General features: G+C 53.7%; 1 protein-coding gene across 5 annotated transcripts in view; it reads right to left on the bottom strand.

Annotated features, from left to right (window-relative positions):
- sh2b1 (SH2B adaptor protein 1) overlaps positions 1 to 11200 on the bottom strand; it is a 34668-nt gene extending 23468 nt beyond the window's left edge. For 2 of the 5 annotated variants that reach the window (XM_031892953.1, XM_031892954.1), the window contains exons 1-2: positions 10058 to 11200; positions 2095 to 2937 (exon numbers count right to left, since the gene is read on the bottom strand). In XM_031892953.1, the coding sequence (XP_031748813.1) occupies positions 2095 to 2919 (825 nt within the window). In that variant the 5' untranslated portion in view covers positions 2920 to 2937; positions 10058 to 11200. The remainder of the gene's footprint in view (positions 1 to 2094; positions 2938 to 10057) is intronic. The other 3 variants (XM_031892951.1, XM_031892952.1, XM_031892955.1) reach the window with 3 other exon arrangements.
- Between the last annotated feature and the right edge of the window lie 4260 nt (positions 11201 to 15460).

Below are 15460 nucleotides of genomic sequence, written 5' to 3'. Positions count from 1 at the left end.
TGTATATAAGGGCCCGGCGCTACGGTGAGCTCCTCAGTACAGTGTATATAAGGGCCCGGCGCTACGGTGACCTATGGTGAGCTCCCTCAGTACAGTGTATATAAGGGCACAGCGCTACGGTGAGCTCCCTCAGTACAGTGTATATAAGGGCACAGCGCTACGGTGAGCTCCCTCAGTACAGTGTATATAAGGGCACGGCGCTATAATGAGCTCCCTCAGTACAGTGTATATAAGGGCCCAGCTCTACGGTGAGCTCCCTCAGTACAGTGTATATAAGGGCACGGCGCTACGGTGAGCTCCCTCAGTACAGTGTATATAAGGGCACGGCGCTATGGTGAGCTCCCACAATACAGTGTATATAAGGGCACGGCGCTATGGTGAGCTCCCACAATACAGTGTATATAAGGGCACGGCGCTACGGTGAGCTCCCTCAGTACAGTGTATATAAGGGCCCGGCGCTACAGTGAGCTCCCTCAGTACAGTGTGTATAAGGGCACAGCGCTACGGTGAGCTCCCTCAGTACAGTGTATATAAGGGCACGGCGCTACGGTGAGCTCCCTCAGTACAGTGTATATAAGGGCCCGGCGCTACGGTGAGCTCCCTCAGTACAGTGTATATAAGGGCACGGCGCTACAGTGAGCTCCCTCAGTACAGTGTATATAAGGGCCCGGCGCTACGGTGAGCTCCCTCAGTACAGTGTATATAAGGGCAAGGCGCTACGGTGAGCTCCCTCAGTACAGTGTATGTAAGGGCACAGCGCTACGGTGAGCTCCCTCAGTACAGTGTATATAAGGGCATGGCGCTACGGTGAGCTCCCTCAGTACAGTGTATATAAGGGCACGGCGCTACGGTGAGCTCCCTCAGTACAGTGTATATAAGGGCACGGCGCTACGGTGAGCTCCCTCAGTACAGTGTATATAAGGGCACGGCGCTATAATGAGCTCCCTCAGTACAGTGTATATAAGGGCCCAGCTCTACGGTGAGCTCCCTCAGTACAGTGTATATAAGGGCACGGCGCTACGGTGAGCTCCCTCAGTACAGTGTATATAAGGGCACGGCGCTATGGTGAGCTCCCACAATACAGTGTATATAAGGGCCACGGCGCTATGGTGAGCTCCCACAATACAGTGTATATAAGGGCACGGCGCTACGGTGAGCTCCCTCAGTACAGTGTATATAAGGGCCCGGCGCTACGGTGAGCTCCCTCAGTACAGTGTATATAAGGGCAAGGCGCTATGGTGAGCTCCCTCAGTACAGTGTATGTAAGGGCACAGCGCTACAGTGAGCTCCCTCAGTACAGTGTATATAAGGGCATGGCGCTACGGTGAGCTCCCTCAGTACAGTGTATATAAGGGCACGGCGCTACGGTGAGCTCCCTCAGTACAGTGTATATAAGGGCACGGCGCTACGGTGAGCTCCCTCAGTACAGTGTATATAAGGGCCCGGCGCTACGGTGAGCTCCCTCAGTACAGTGTATATAAGGGCACGGCGCTACGGTGAGCTCCCTCAGTACAGTGTATATAAGGGCACGGCGCTACGGTGAGCTCCCTCAGTACAGTGTATATAAGGGCATGGCGCTACGGTGAGCTCCCTCAGTACAGTGTATATAAGGGCACGGCGCTACGGTGAGCTCCCTCAGTACAGTGTATATAAGGGCATGGCGCTACGGTGAGCTCCCTCAGTACAGTGTATATAAGGGCACGGCGCTACGGTGAGCTCCCTCAGTACAGTGTATATAAGGGCACGGCGCTACGGTGAGCTCCCTCAGTACAGTGTATATAAGGGCAAGGCGCTACGGTGAGCTCCCTCAGTACAGTGTATGTAAGGGCACAGCGCTACGGTGAGCTCCCTCAGTACAGTGTATATAAGGGCATGGCGCTACGGTGAGCTCCCTCAGTACAGTGTATATAAGGGCCCAGCGCTACGGTGAGCTCCCTCAGTACAGTGTATATAAGGGCCCAGCGCTACGGTGAGCTCCCTCAGTACAGTGTATATAAGGGCACGGCGCTACGGTGAAGGGCCAAGCGGCTAACAGGTTACTTTGTTACTAGCCCGAGTACATTGCGCTTAACAGCAGAGTAAGTGCCTGCTCACCTTGGGAGGAATGTAAAACTCCAGCAGGTACCCTTCCGTCTGATCACCCCCAGACTTGCGCAGAAGCAGTCGGCACTTCTGCCACCTGGCCCGGCTACTGTTCACTTCCTCGGCCATCACAAAGTTCAGGACCCCTTCCCGCCTGACATCTCTCAGCTCCGTTCTATGGGGGGGTGGCCGGCTCAGCCGCAGTTTCTCAAACCTATGAGTCCACCTTTCGCCCCCGGCCCTGCTGGCGGAAGAATTGCAGTTGCTGTTGGCTCCACTCGTCTCCTCGGTAGGAGACTCTGCCGAGCTCTTCCATTGCAGGATCCCCCTGACGCTGCCCCGGACGCTCCGACTGACATTGCGCAGAGAGAACCTTTTCTTGAGGCGGGGCTTGGCTGTCGCCGAAGAGGTGGAGACATCCTCGGAGCTGTGGGATTGGCTGCTGGAGAGTCCGGAGGTAATACCGGAGGAGTCCTGCCTCGGTTGTGTCTCTACTGGGGAAGCCAGAGAAGAGTCACTGCAAGTCTCCGACAGGTCCCGGTTAGAGGATTGGACTCCGGTAAAAGGGGCGATACTGCAGCGGTTTGGAGAAGGGCCGTCACCAACCTGGCTCTTGTTCACTTCTGTCTCAAAGTGCTCCACAAAATGCTCGGCAAACCTTCGGGAGAAGTTGCTCTCCGCTCCCGGCGTGGCATACTGCGGGTTCTCACTGAGAAAGGTCCGAAAGCGCCGGGCAAAGTCCAAAGCGGCAGCGTGGGCGTGGATCTCACAGAACTCCTTCCAGTTGGGCGAGGGGGAACAGGAGGAGCCCTCGGGGGGGATGCTGCCATTCATCATGGGGGCACAGGTCAGCTGCTGGGAGAGGAACCACAAGAGATGGGTCAGTAGGGTTTGGGCCTCTCATTTGTGGGACACAGAATTAAAGGGCAAGTCAGCTGCCAGGAGAGGAACCACAAGAGATGGGTCAGTAGGGTTTGGGCCTCTCATTTGTGGGACACAGAATTAAAGGGCAAGTCAGCTGCCGGGAGAGGAACCACAAGAGATGGGTCAGTAGGGTTTGGGCCTCTCATTTGTGGGACACAGAATTAAAGGGCAAGTCAGCTGCCGGGAGAGGAACCACAAGAGATGGGTCAGTAGGGTTTGGGCCTCTCATTTGTGGGACACAGAATTAAAGGGCAAGTCAGCTGCCGGGAGAGGAACCACAAGAGATGGGCCAGTAGGGTTTGGGCCTCTCATTTGTGGGACACAGTGACCAGCCTGAGCCTCATTGGCTGAACAGATCAGCTAATCCCCTATATCACTCCCACCCCCTCAGCCCAGGCAGATAATGGATACAGGACATGTATCTACAAAGCATGTTATACAATAGGAACACTGAGCATACAAATACTAATGGGTATGGGAGCTAGAGCGTCCTGCTCTGTGGAGCTTACAATCTAAAGCTAGGGGGGCAGGAAGCATAAGATCCCATAGAACCCTTTAGAGTAACGCCTGCAGCTAGGGGCAATACAGCATTATCTGGGTTAGTCACCTATCATTCACTGGGGCAAGACCTTTCCACACATAGAAACAGACATGGATGTTACTGCCCGCTGAATGGCAATAAATAGAGGCAAACCCTATATGTTTCATTTAATACAATTACGATTTAGGGTGGATAAAGTCCACAATGCCTTGTGTTACAGTGTTTCAGGGGTCGGTCTCCCCCAGCGAGTCAGGTCTGTCAGGCTGCTGCCTTGTGTTACACTGTTTCAGGGGTCAGTCTCCCCCAGCGAGTCAGGTCTGTCAGGCTGCTGCCTTGTGTTACAGTGTTTCAGGGGTCAGTCTCCCCCAGTGAGTCAGGTCTGTCAGGCTGCTGCCTTGTGTTACACTGTTTCAGGGGTCAGTCTCCCCCAGTGAGTCAGGTCTGTCAGGCTGCTGCCTTGTGTTTCAGGGGTCAGTCTCCCCCAGCGAGTCAGGTCTGTCAGGCTGCTGCCTTGTGTTACAGTGTTTCAGGGGTCAGTCTCCCCCAGTGAGTCAGGTCTGTCAGGCTGCTGCCTTGTGTTACACTGTTTCAGGGGTCAGTCTCCCCCAGTGAGTCAGGTCTGTCAGGCTGCTGCCTTGTGTTACACTGTTTCAGGGGTCAGTCTCCCCCAGTGAGTCAGGTCTGTCAGGCTGCTGCCTTGTGTTACACTGTTTCAGGGGTCAGTCTCCCCCAGTGAGTCAGGTCTGTCAGGCTGCTGCCTTGTGTTACAGTGTTTCAGGAGACAGTCTCCCCCAGCGAGTCAGGTCTGTCAGGCTGCTGCCTTGTGTTACACTGTTTCAGGGGTCAGTCTCCCCCAGTGAGTCAGGTCTGTCAGGCTGCTGCCTTGTGTTACAGTGTTTCAGGGGTCAGTCTCCCCCAGTGAGTCAGGTCTGTCAGGCTGCTGCCTTGTGTTACAGTGTTTCAGGGGTCAGTCTCCCCCAGCGAGTCAGGTCTGTCAGGCTGCTGCTTGTGTTACACTGTTTCAGGGGTCGGTCTCCCCCAGTGAGTCAGGTCTGTCAGCTGCTGCCTTGTGTTACAGTGTTTCAGGGGTCGGTCTCCCCCAGTGAGTCAGGTCTGTCAGGCTGCTGCCTTGTGTTACAGTGTTTCAGGGGTCAGTCTCCCCCAGTGAGTCAGGTCTGTCAGGCTGCTGCCTTGTGTTACAGTGTTTCAGGGGTCAGTCTCCCCCAGCGAGTCAGGTCTGTCAGGCTGCTGCCTTGTGTTACAGTGTTTTCAGGGGTCAGTCTCCCCCAGTGAGTCAGGTCTGTCAGGCTGCTGCCTTGTGTTACAGTGTTTCAGGGGTCAGTCTCCCCCAGCGAGTCAGGTCTGTCAGGCTGCTGCCTTGTGTTACACTGTTTCAGGGGTCGGTCTCCCCCAGTGAGTCAGGTCTGTCAGGCTGCTGCCTTGTGTTACAGTGTTTCAGGGGTCGGTCTCCCCCAGTGAGTCAGGTCTGTCAGGCTGCTGCCTTGTGTTACAGTGTTTCAGGGGTCAGTCTCCCCCAGTGAGTCAGGTCTGTCAGGCTGCTGCCTTGTGTTACAGTGTTTCAGGGGTCAGTCTCCCCCAGCGAGTCAGGTCTGTCAGGCTGCTGCCTTGTGTTACAGTGTTTCAGGGGTCAGTCTCCCCCAGTGAGTCAGGTCTGTCAGGCTGCTGCCTTGTGTTACAGTGTTTCAGGGGTCAGTCTCCCCCAGTGAGTCAGGTCTGTCAGGCTGCTGCCTTACTGTGTTACAGTGTTTCAGAGCCAAGGGGGTAAATTTGCTGAGAATTATATTTCCTTTTATTGGGCAAACAAAGTATATACTGGGTTGACTTGTCCTTTAAACACATTTTCTATGCACCTAGACTGATGTTGCTGAATGAATTGAGAGTGGGTAACCCTGTACATGGGAGACACGGCAGTAGGAAGGTTAGTAGCACGTGCCGGGTATCTCGCCCCGAGAACTTGCCTTAGCCAGCAGGCTACATACCCCAAGCCCCCTACTAATAGTAATGCCAGGGATACCCAATCAGCGTGCCAGCTTGTGTCCCTGCAGCACCGGGGGTGGGGGGAGTGTCACTATCTGCTGCATGGAGTCTGTATGTTCTGGAGGGGGTCACTATCTGCATGGAGTCTGTATGTTCTGGAGGGGGTCACTATCTGCATGGAGTCTGTATGTTGCTGTGGGGGGCACATCTGCATGGAGTCTGTATGTTTGCGAGGGGGTCACTATCTGCATGGAGTCTGTATTGTTCTGGAGTGGGGTCACTATCTGCATGGAGTCTGTATGTTCTGGAGGGGGTCCACTATCTGCATGGAGTCGTATGTTCTGGGGGGGTCACTATCTTGCATGGAGTCCGTTATGTTTGCTGTGGGGGGTCCACTTCTGGCATGGAGTCCTGTATTTCTGGAGGGGGTCACTATCTGCATGGAGTCTGTATGTTCTGGAGGGGGTCACTATCTGCATGGAGTCTGTATGTTGCTGTGGGGGGTCACTATCTGCATGGAGTCTGTATGTTCTGGAGGGGGTCACTATCTGCATGGAGTCTGTATGTTCTGGAGGGGGTCACTATCTGCATGGAGTCTGTATGTTCTGGGTCACTATCTGCATGGAGTCTGTATGTTGCTGAGGGGGGTCACTATCTGCATGGAGTCTGTATGTTCTGGGGGGGGGTCACTATCTGCATGGAGTCTGTATGTTCTGGTGGGGGCACTATCTGCATGGAGTCTGGATGTTCAGGTGGGGGGGGTTCACTATCTGCATGGAGTCTGTATGTTCTGGTGGGGGGGTCACTATCTGCATGGAGTCTGTATGTTCTGGAGGGGGTCACTATCTGCATGGAGTCTGTATGTTCTGGTGGGGGTCACTATCTGCATGGAGTCTGTATGTTCAGGTGGGGGGGGTCACTATCTGCATGGAGTCTGTATGTTCTGGTGGGGGGTCACTATCTGCATGGAGTCTGTATGTTGCTGAGGGGGGTCACTATCTGCATGGAGTCTGTATGTTTGGCAGGGGTCACTATCTGCATGGAGTCTGGATGTTCAGGGGGGGGGGGTCACTATCTGCATGGAGTCTGTATGTTCTGGTGGGGGGGTCACTATCTGCATGGAGTCTGTATGTTCTGGAGGGGGTCACTATCTGCATGGAGTCTGTATGTTCTGGGGGGGGTCACTATCTGCATGGAGTCTGTATGTTGCTGAGGTGGGGTCACTATCTGCATGGAGTCTGTATGTTCTGGAGGGGTCACTATCTGCATGGAGTCTGTATGTTGCTGAGGGGGGTCACTATCTGCATGGAGTCTGTATGTTCTGGAGGGGTCACTATCTGCATGGAGTCTGGATGTTCAGGTGGGGGGGGTCACTATCTGCATGGAGTCTGTATGTTCTGGTGGGGGGTCACTATCTGCATGGAGTCTGTATGTTCTGGAGGGGGTCACTATCTGCATGGAGTCTGTATGTTCTGGTGGGGGGTGTCACTATCTGCATGGAGTCTGTATGTTCAGGTGGGGGGGGTCACTATCTGCATGGAGTCTGTATGTTCTGGTGGGGGGGTCACTATCTGCATGGAGTCTGTATGTTGCTAGAGTGGGGGTCACTATCTGCATGGAGTCTGTATGTTCTGGAGGGGGTCACTATCTGCATGGAGTCTGGATGTTCGAGTGGGGGGGTCACTATCTGCATGGAGTCTGTATGTTCTGTGGGGGGGTCACTATCTGCATGGAGTCTGTTATGTTCTGGAGGGGGTCACTATCTGCATGGAGTCTGTATGTTCTGGTGGGGGGGTCACTATCTGCATGGAGTCTGTATGTTAGGTGGGGGGGGGTCACTATCTGCATGGAGTCTGTATGTTCTGGTGGGGGGGGTCACTATTGCATGGAGTCTGTATGTTCAGTGGGGGGGGTCACTATCTGCATGGAGTCTGTATGTTCAGGTGGGGGGTGTCACTATCTGCATTGGAGTCTGTATGTTCTGGTGGGGGGGTCACTATCTGCATGGAGTCTGTATGTTCTGGTGGGGGGGTCACTATCTGCATGGAGTCTGTATGTTCAGGTGGGGGGTGTCACTATCTGCATGGAGTCTGTATGTTCTGGTGGGGGGGTCACTATCTGCATGGAGTCTGTATGTTCTGGTGGGGGGGTCACTATCTGCATGGAGTCTGTATGTTCTGGTGGGGGGTCACTATCTGCATGGAGTCTGTATGTTCAGGTGGGGGGGTCACTATCTGCATGGGAGTCTGTATGTTTCTGGTGGGGGGTCACTATCTGCATGGAGTCTGTATGTATCTGGAGGGGGTCACTATCTGCATGGAGTCTGTATGTTCTGGTGGAGGGGTCACTATCTGCATGGAGTCTGTATGTTCAGGTTGGGGGGGGTCACTATCTGCATGGAGTCTGTATGTTCAGGTGGGGGGGTCACTATCTGCATGGAGTCTGTATGTTGCTGAGGGGTGTCACTATCTGCATGGAGTCTGTATGTTCAGGTGGGGGGGGGTCACTATCTGCATGGAGTCTGTATGTTCTGGAGGGGGTCACTATCTGCATGGAGTCTGTATGTTCTAGAGGGGGTCACTATCTGCATGGAGTCTGTATGTTCTGGAGGGGGTCACTATCTGCATGGAGTCTGTATGTTCAGGTGGGGGGGGTCACTATCTGCATGGAGTCTGTATGTTCTGGTGGGGGGTTCCCTATCTGCATGGAGTCTGTATGTTCAGGTGGGGGGGTCACTATCTGCATGGAGTCTGTATGTTCAGTGGGGGGGGTCACTATCTGCATGGAGTCTGTATGTTCTGGGGGGGCGCACTATCTGCATGGAGTCTGTATGTTCTGGTGGCGGTGTCACTATCTGCATGGAGTCTGTATGTTCAGGTGGGGGGGTCAACTATCTGCATGGAGTCTGTATGTTCTGGGGGGGGGCGGTCACTATCTGCATGGAGTCTGTATGTTTCTGGTGGGGTGTCACTATCTACATGGAGTAAGTATGTTCCTGGAGGAGGGGGTCACTATCGCATGGAGTCTGTATGTTCTGGGGGGGGGGTCACTATCTGCATGGAGTAAGTATGTTCTGGTGGGGTGTCACTATCTGCATGGAGTAAGTATGTTCCTGGAGGAGGGGGTCACTATCTGCATGGAGTCTGTATGTTCTGGGGGGGGGTCACTATCTGCATGGAGTCTTTATGTTCTGGTGGGGTGTCACTATCTGCATGGAGTAAGTATGTTCCTGGAGGAGGGGGTCACTATCTGCATGGAGTCTGTATGTTCTGGGGGGGGTCACTATCTGCATGAGTCTGTATGTTCTGGTGGGGGGGTCACTATCTGCATGGAGTAAGTATGTTCTGGTGGGGGTGTCACTATCTGCATGGAGTCTGTATGTTCTGGGGGGGTGGGTCACTATCTACATGGAGTCTGTATGTTCTGGTGGGGGGGTCACTATCTGCATGGAGTCTGTATGTTCTGGTGGGGGGGTCACTTATCTGCATGGAGTCTGTATGTTGCTGAGGTGTCACTATCTGCATGGAGTCTGTATGTTCTGGGGGGGGGTCACTATCTGCATGGAGTCTGTATGTTCAGGTGGGGGGGTCACTATCTGCATGGAGTCATGTATGTTCAGGTGGGGGTCACTATCTGCATGGAGTCTGTATGTTGCTGAGGGGTGTCACTATCTGCATGGAGTCTGTATGTTCTGGTGGGGTGTCACTATCTGCATGGAGTAAGTATGTTCCTGGAGGAGGGGGTCACTATCTGCATGGAGTCTGTATGTTCTGGTGGGGTGTCACTATCTGCATGGAGTAAGTATGTTCAGGTGGGGGGTCACTATCTGCATGGAGTCTGTATGTTCTGGGGGGGGGGGTCACTATCTGCATGGAGTCTGTATGTTCAGGTGGGGGGGTCACTATCTGCATGGAGTCTGTATGTTCTGGTGGGGGGGTCACTATCTGCATGGAGTCTGTATGTTCTGGTGGGGGGGTCACTATCTACATGGAGTCTGTATGTTCAGGTGGGGGGGTCACTATCTGCATGGAGTCTGTATGTTCAGGTGGGGGGGGTCACTATCTGCATGGAGTCTGTATGTTCAGGTGGGGGGGTCACTATCTGCATGGAGTCTGTATGTTCTGGTGGGGGGGTCACTATCTGCATGGAGTCTGTATGTTCTGGTGGGGGGTCACTATCTACATGGAGTCTGTATGTTCTGGTGAGGGGTCACTATCTACATGGAGTCTGTATGTTCTGGTGGGGGGGTCATATCTGCATGGAGTAAGTATGTTCCTGGAGGAGGGGGTCATGTATGTTCTGCCTGTGTTTCTCCGGGTCCTTCTGTCCCATTCGGCCCACTATCCCCAATACACAAGAACAGACAGAGGGCTACAGAGTTACTACAGCCACATTACCCACCCAGTAGCCACCGGCCACCACTCTGCGGCAATCGCTCCCGGCAACTGATATGATACAAACATCCCATAATGTCAATTCCAATGAAACCCCATAAAAGAAGAACATATTTACCTCCTTGTATCCTCGTGCCTTCTGCCCATCCTGTAGCAAATTCTTCTTGCCCAAGCCCCCCAGTATTTGGTCCCTGGCTGTGTGGGGTGCCCCTAGGCTGTGGCCCCAGTTCTTCCGCTAGTCACAACAATACCTGCCCCCGATTCTGTAGTTCTGCCCCTTCCAGAAGCCCCAGGCGCAGTCAGCTCAAGTTCTACTGAAGGGAGTTTGGGGGCTACAAAGGCTACTACAGCAGGAAGTGACCCCCACTTTGAATACTGGGGTACCCTTATATAATTCTGTTTAGTAAGCTCCACCCCAGACCAAGACTGATAGCCACAATCCTTACTGAATGACTGGAGTATAATGGGGCCGCCCGTCATGTGACTTTTAGGTTTCTAGGGGGGACACAGGAAGGAAACCCTGCATTATTGGGGTTCATATGGTAACACTGCTGGAAAGCACCAGTACCCCACAAACCAAGGGTGCAGCACCCCTCAGTCCCAAGATCTGTACACACTGAGCCCTATAAGGAAGGGGTATGGGCTGTAACCCCACCAGTTGTACAGCGCAGGATCCTGGGTCACAGGGCTAATACCCCAGTATGGGGCACAGCAAGGAAACAATTGCCCCTAAGTAGAGTTAATTTGTATGGATGTCCCCCTGGGGTACAGGCAGCGCTGGGGGTTAAGTCTCGGATTTCCGGGTTCAGACACCCCATAAATGAAACACCTGGTCAGTGTCTCCCTATATGTTGGGGGCTACATTTCTGGGGCCCACCTGTGGGGGTAGAAGCGACTGTCACTAGGTGCCCAGGTATCGGGGGTGCCAGTAAGAATAGGTTCGTCCCAGCGAGTATGTACTTGGGCCCTACAGGGAGGTGCCCGGGCTCCTGGGGAGCCCTTCCTCAGAGGCGTCAAGGTTCCTGTGGGACCCTATAAGGAAGTGGCTCCTGGGGCCCTACAGGGGAGGTGCCCGGGCTCCTGGGGAGCCCTCTGAAGGTTCCTGTGGGACCCTATAAGGAAGTGGCTCCTGGGGCCCTACAGGGAGGTGCCCGGGCTCCTGGGGAGCCCTCTGAAGGTTCCTGTGGGACCCTATAAGGAAGTGGCTCCTGGGGCCCTACAGGGAGGTGCCTGAAGGTTCCTGGGGAGCCCTCTGAAGGTTCCTGGGGAGCCCTCTGAAGGTTCCTGGGGAGCCCTCTGAAGGTTCCTGGGGAGCCCTCTGAAGGTTCCTGGGGAGCCCTCTGAAGGTTCCTGGGGAGCCCTCTGAAGGTTCCTGTGGGACCCTATAAGGAAGTGGCTCCTGGGGCCCTACTGGGGAGCCCTCTGAAGGTTCCTGTGGGACCCTATAAGGAAGTGGCTCCTGGGGCCCTACTGGGGAGCCCTCTGAAGGTTCCTGTGGACCCTATAAGGAAGTGGCTCCTGGGCCCTACTGGGGAGCCCTCTGAAGGTTCCTGTGGGACCCTATAGGAAGTGGCTCCTGGGGCCCTACTGGGGAGCCCTCTGAAGGTTCCTGTGGGACCCTATAAGGAAGTGGCTCCTGGGGCCCTACTGGGGAGCCCTCTGAAGGTTCCTGTGGGACCCTATAAGGAAGTGGCTCCTGGGGCCCTAGTGGGAGGTGCCCGGGCTCCTGGGGGCCACCGCTGGCAGATATGCGGGAAGAGATAAAGGGTAGCGCCCCCCCCAGGCAGACTCTCGGCCCCCCCAGGCAGACTCTCGGCCCCCCCAGGCAGACTCTCGGCCCCCCACACTCCCAGCCTTGTTGACTGACACGGTCCTGTCGCGTTCGTTGGGCTGCGGCCTGGGTACAACCGCGCCTGCGCACTCCGTGTGGCGTCACCACGGGCACCAGCGAGTTCGCATGTAAACACGGCCGGAGCGGCTCCTGCGCACCATAGAGTTCGGCACAGAGCGGCTCCTCGGCAGTTGTGTAGCTTGGGGTTTCCCTATGGGGCCATTAGGGTTCGGGGAGTGCGCTGTAGGAATGGAGGGGGAGGAATAAAAGCGTTTGGGAGAGGGGAGCTGAGGGGAGCTCGGTGTTATTATCACGGCAGTGGGTACAGTGGGTACAGTGGGTACAATATAGGGACAATAAGCGCCACATAACTGGGACCTTGCAGGAACTTATCACTTCCGGGTTAGTGCCGAAACCACAAGCCTCTGCCCCCCATGGAACTGTTTCTCCCAATCAGTGTCCTGTAATAAAGTACTACTTCCCCATATACCCTCCCCTATACATTATTTATATACCCTCCCCTATACATTGCCCATATACCCTCCCCTATACATTGCCCATATACCCTCCCCTATACATTATTTATATACCCTCCCCTATACATTCCCCATATACCCTCCCCTATACATTATTTATATACCCTCCCCTATACATTGCCCATATACCCTCCCCTATACATTGCCCATATACCTTCCCCTATACATTGCCCATATACCCTCCCCTATACATTATTTATATACCCTCCCCTATACATTATTTATATACCCTCCCCTATACATTCCCCATATACCCTCCCCTATACATTCCCCATATACCCTCCCCTATACATTATTTATATACCCTCCCCTATACATTCCCCATATTACCTCCCTATACATTGCCCATATACCCTCCCTTACATTCCCCATATACCCTCCCCTATACATTGCCCATATACCTCCCCTATACATTGCCCATATACCCTCCCCTATACATTGCCCATATACCCTCCCCTATACATTGCCCATATACCCTCCCCTATACATTGCCCATATACCCTCCCCTATACATTGCCCATATACCCTCCCCTATACATTGCCCATATACCCTCCCCTATACATTGCCCATATACCCTCCCCTATACATTATTTATATACCCTCCCCTATACATTGCCCATATACCCTCCCCTATACATTATTTATATACCCTCCCCTATACATTATTTATATACCCTCCCCTATACATTATTTATATACCCTCCCCTATACATTGCCCATATACCCTCCCCTATACATTATTTATATACCCTCCCCTATACATTATTTATATACCCTCCCCTATACATTGCCCATATACCCTCCCCTATACATTGCCCATATACCCTCCCCTATACATTGCCCATATACCCTCCCCTATACATTATTTACATACCCTCCCCTATACATTGCCCACATACCCTCCCCTATACCTTACTTATATACCCTCCCTATACATTCCCCATATACCCTCCCCTATACATTGCCCATATACCCTCCTCTATACATTGCCCATATACCTTCCCCTATACATTGCCCATATACCCTCCCCTATACATTGCCCATATACCCTCCCCATATACCTTCCCCTATACATTGCCCATATACCCTCCCCATATACCCTCCCCTATACATTGCCCATATACCCTCCCCATATACCCTCCCCTATACATTGCCCATTACCCTCCCCATATACCCTCCCCTATACATTGCCCGTATACCCTCCCCATATACCTTCCCCTATACATTGCCCATATACTCTCCCCTATACATTGCCCATATACTCTCCCCTATACATTGCCCGTATACCCTCCCCATATACCTTCCCCTATACATTGCCCATATACTCTCCCCTATACATTGCCCATATACCTTCCCCTATACATTGCCCATATACTCTCCCCTATACATTGCCCATATACTCTCCCCTATACATTGCCCGTATACCCTCCCCATATACCCTCCCCTATACATTGCCCATATACTCTCCCCTATACATTGCCCATATACTCTCCCCTATACATTGCCCGTATACCCTCCCCTATACATTGCCCATATACCCTCCCCTATACATTACTTATATACCCTCCCCTATACATTGCCCATATAAAAACTGGCTGTGCAACAATGTGGGTCCCCATGTAATTGCTCAGTACTGATTAGTGGCAGCACCTAATTGGTTGGAACTTCATAGGCAGGTGTGTCCAATCATGGGAAAAGGGGCTTTCAGAGTTCTGGTGTGTGGGCATATTCTTCTATTCTCCTGGGGGTAGTGTGTACTGTTTGGGACTGGGATTGGTAGCTAGCTGCGTGCCTCAAATGTAAATATCTAAATAACAATGTGTTGGGCAGTGAGTATTGTTCTTTGAGGGCTTGGAACTGCATAAGTTTGGCCTCCACATACACGTCATTGATGTACTTGATGTCATAGTTGGCCCAAGCCAATCAGGGACAGTGCTGAAGTGATTCCGTTTTGGATTGTGCCATAGAGGGGAATGTTTGAAGCAGCGGGGGGGGGGGCTAGGAAAGAGATTAAGTGCTACTTGCCATGCTCTCACCATTGTGGACATTAGTGGAGTGGCTTTCTTAGTATAGTTTGTGCCTCTATAGTGCATACCCCCCAACTGTCCCGCTTTCTATAGCTCATCCCGCTGTCCCGGATAGTTCCCTGAATGTCGTAATAGATTACAGAAATGCGAGACATTCATAGAAGGATCCGTGACAGCGGGACGAGCGCTCCGACTCCTTCCGCTGCTTCTCTTCTGTGGCTCCTTCGCCGGCGGTCCCTGGCCCTTTTATAAGGTTGCGCCCATGCGTAATGACGTCACACGTACACACGGGGCGCAACCTTATAAAAGGGCCAGGGACCACCGGCGAAGGAGCCACAGGAGAGAAGCAGCGGAAGGAGTCGGAGCGCGTATGGGGGCTCTGTGTTTGGGGGGCTCTGTGTATGGGGGGCTCTGTGTATGGGGGCCTCTGTGTATGGGGCCTCTGTGTTTGGGGGGCCTCTGTGTTTGGGGGGCTCTGTGTATGGGGGGCTCTGTGTTTGGGGGCCTCTGTGTTTGGGGGGCCTCTGTGTTTGGGGGCTCTGTGTATGGGGGGCTCTGTGTATGGGGGGCCTCTGTGTATGGGGGCCTCTGTGTTTGGGGGGGCCTCTGTGTTTGGGGGCTCTGTGTATGGGGGCTCTGTGTTTGGGGGGCCTCTGGGTTTGGGGGGGCCTCTGTGTTTGGGGGGCCTCTGTGTTTGGGGGGCTCTGTGTATGGGGGCTCTGTGTTTGGGGGGCTCTGTGTATGGGGGCCTCTGTGTATGGGGGGCCTCTGTGTTTGGGGGGCTCTGTGTTTGGGGGGCCTCTGTGTTTGGGGGCTCTGTGTATGGGGGGCCTCTGTGTTTGGGGGGCCTCTGTGTATGGGGGGCACTGTGTATGGGGGGGCACTGTGTATAAAGGGTACTGTATATAAAGGGTACTGTGTATGGGGGGGCTCTGTGTATGGGGGGCTCTGTGTATGGGGGGCCTCTGTGTTTGGGGGGCCTCTGTGTATGGGGGGGCACTGTGTATGGGGGGGCACTGTGTATGGGGGGGCACTGTGTATAAAGGGTACTGTATATAAAGGGTACTGTGTATGGGGGGGCTCTGTGTATGAAGGGCACTGTGTATGGGGGGGCTCTGTGGGCTTC

The sequence above is a fragment of the Xenopus tropicalis genome, chromosome 9, assembly GCF_000004195.4.
Source record: "Xenopus tropicalis strain Nigerian chromosome 9, UCB_Xtro_10.0, whole genome shotgun sequence".
NCBI classification, from domain to species: Eukaryota; Metazoa; Chordata; class Amphibia; order Anura; family Pipidae; genus Xenopus; species Xenopus tropicalis.
This window is presented reverse-complemented; position numbering and strand designations above follow the sequence as displayed.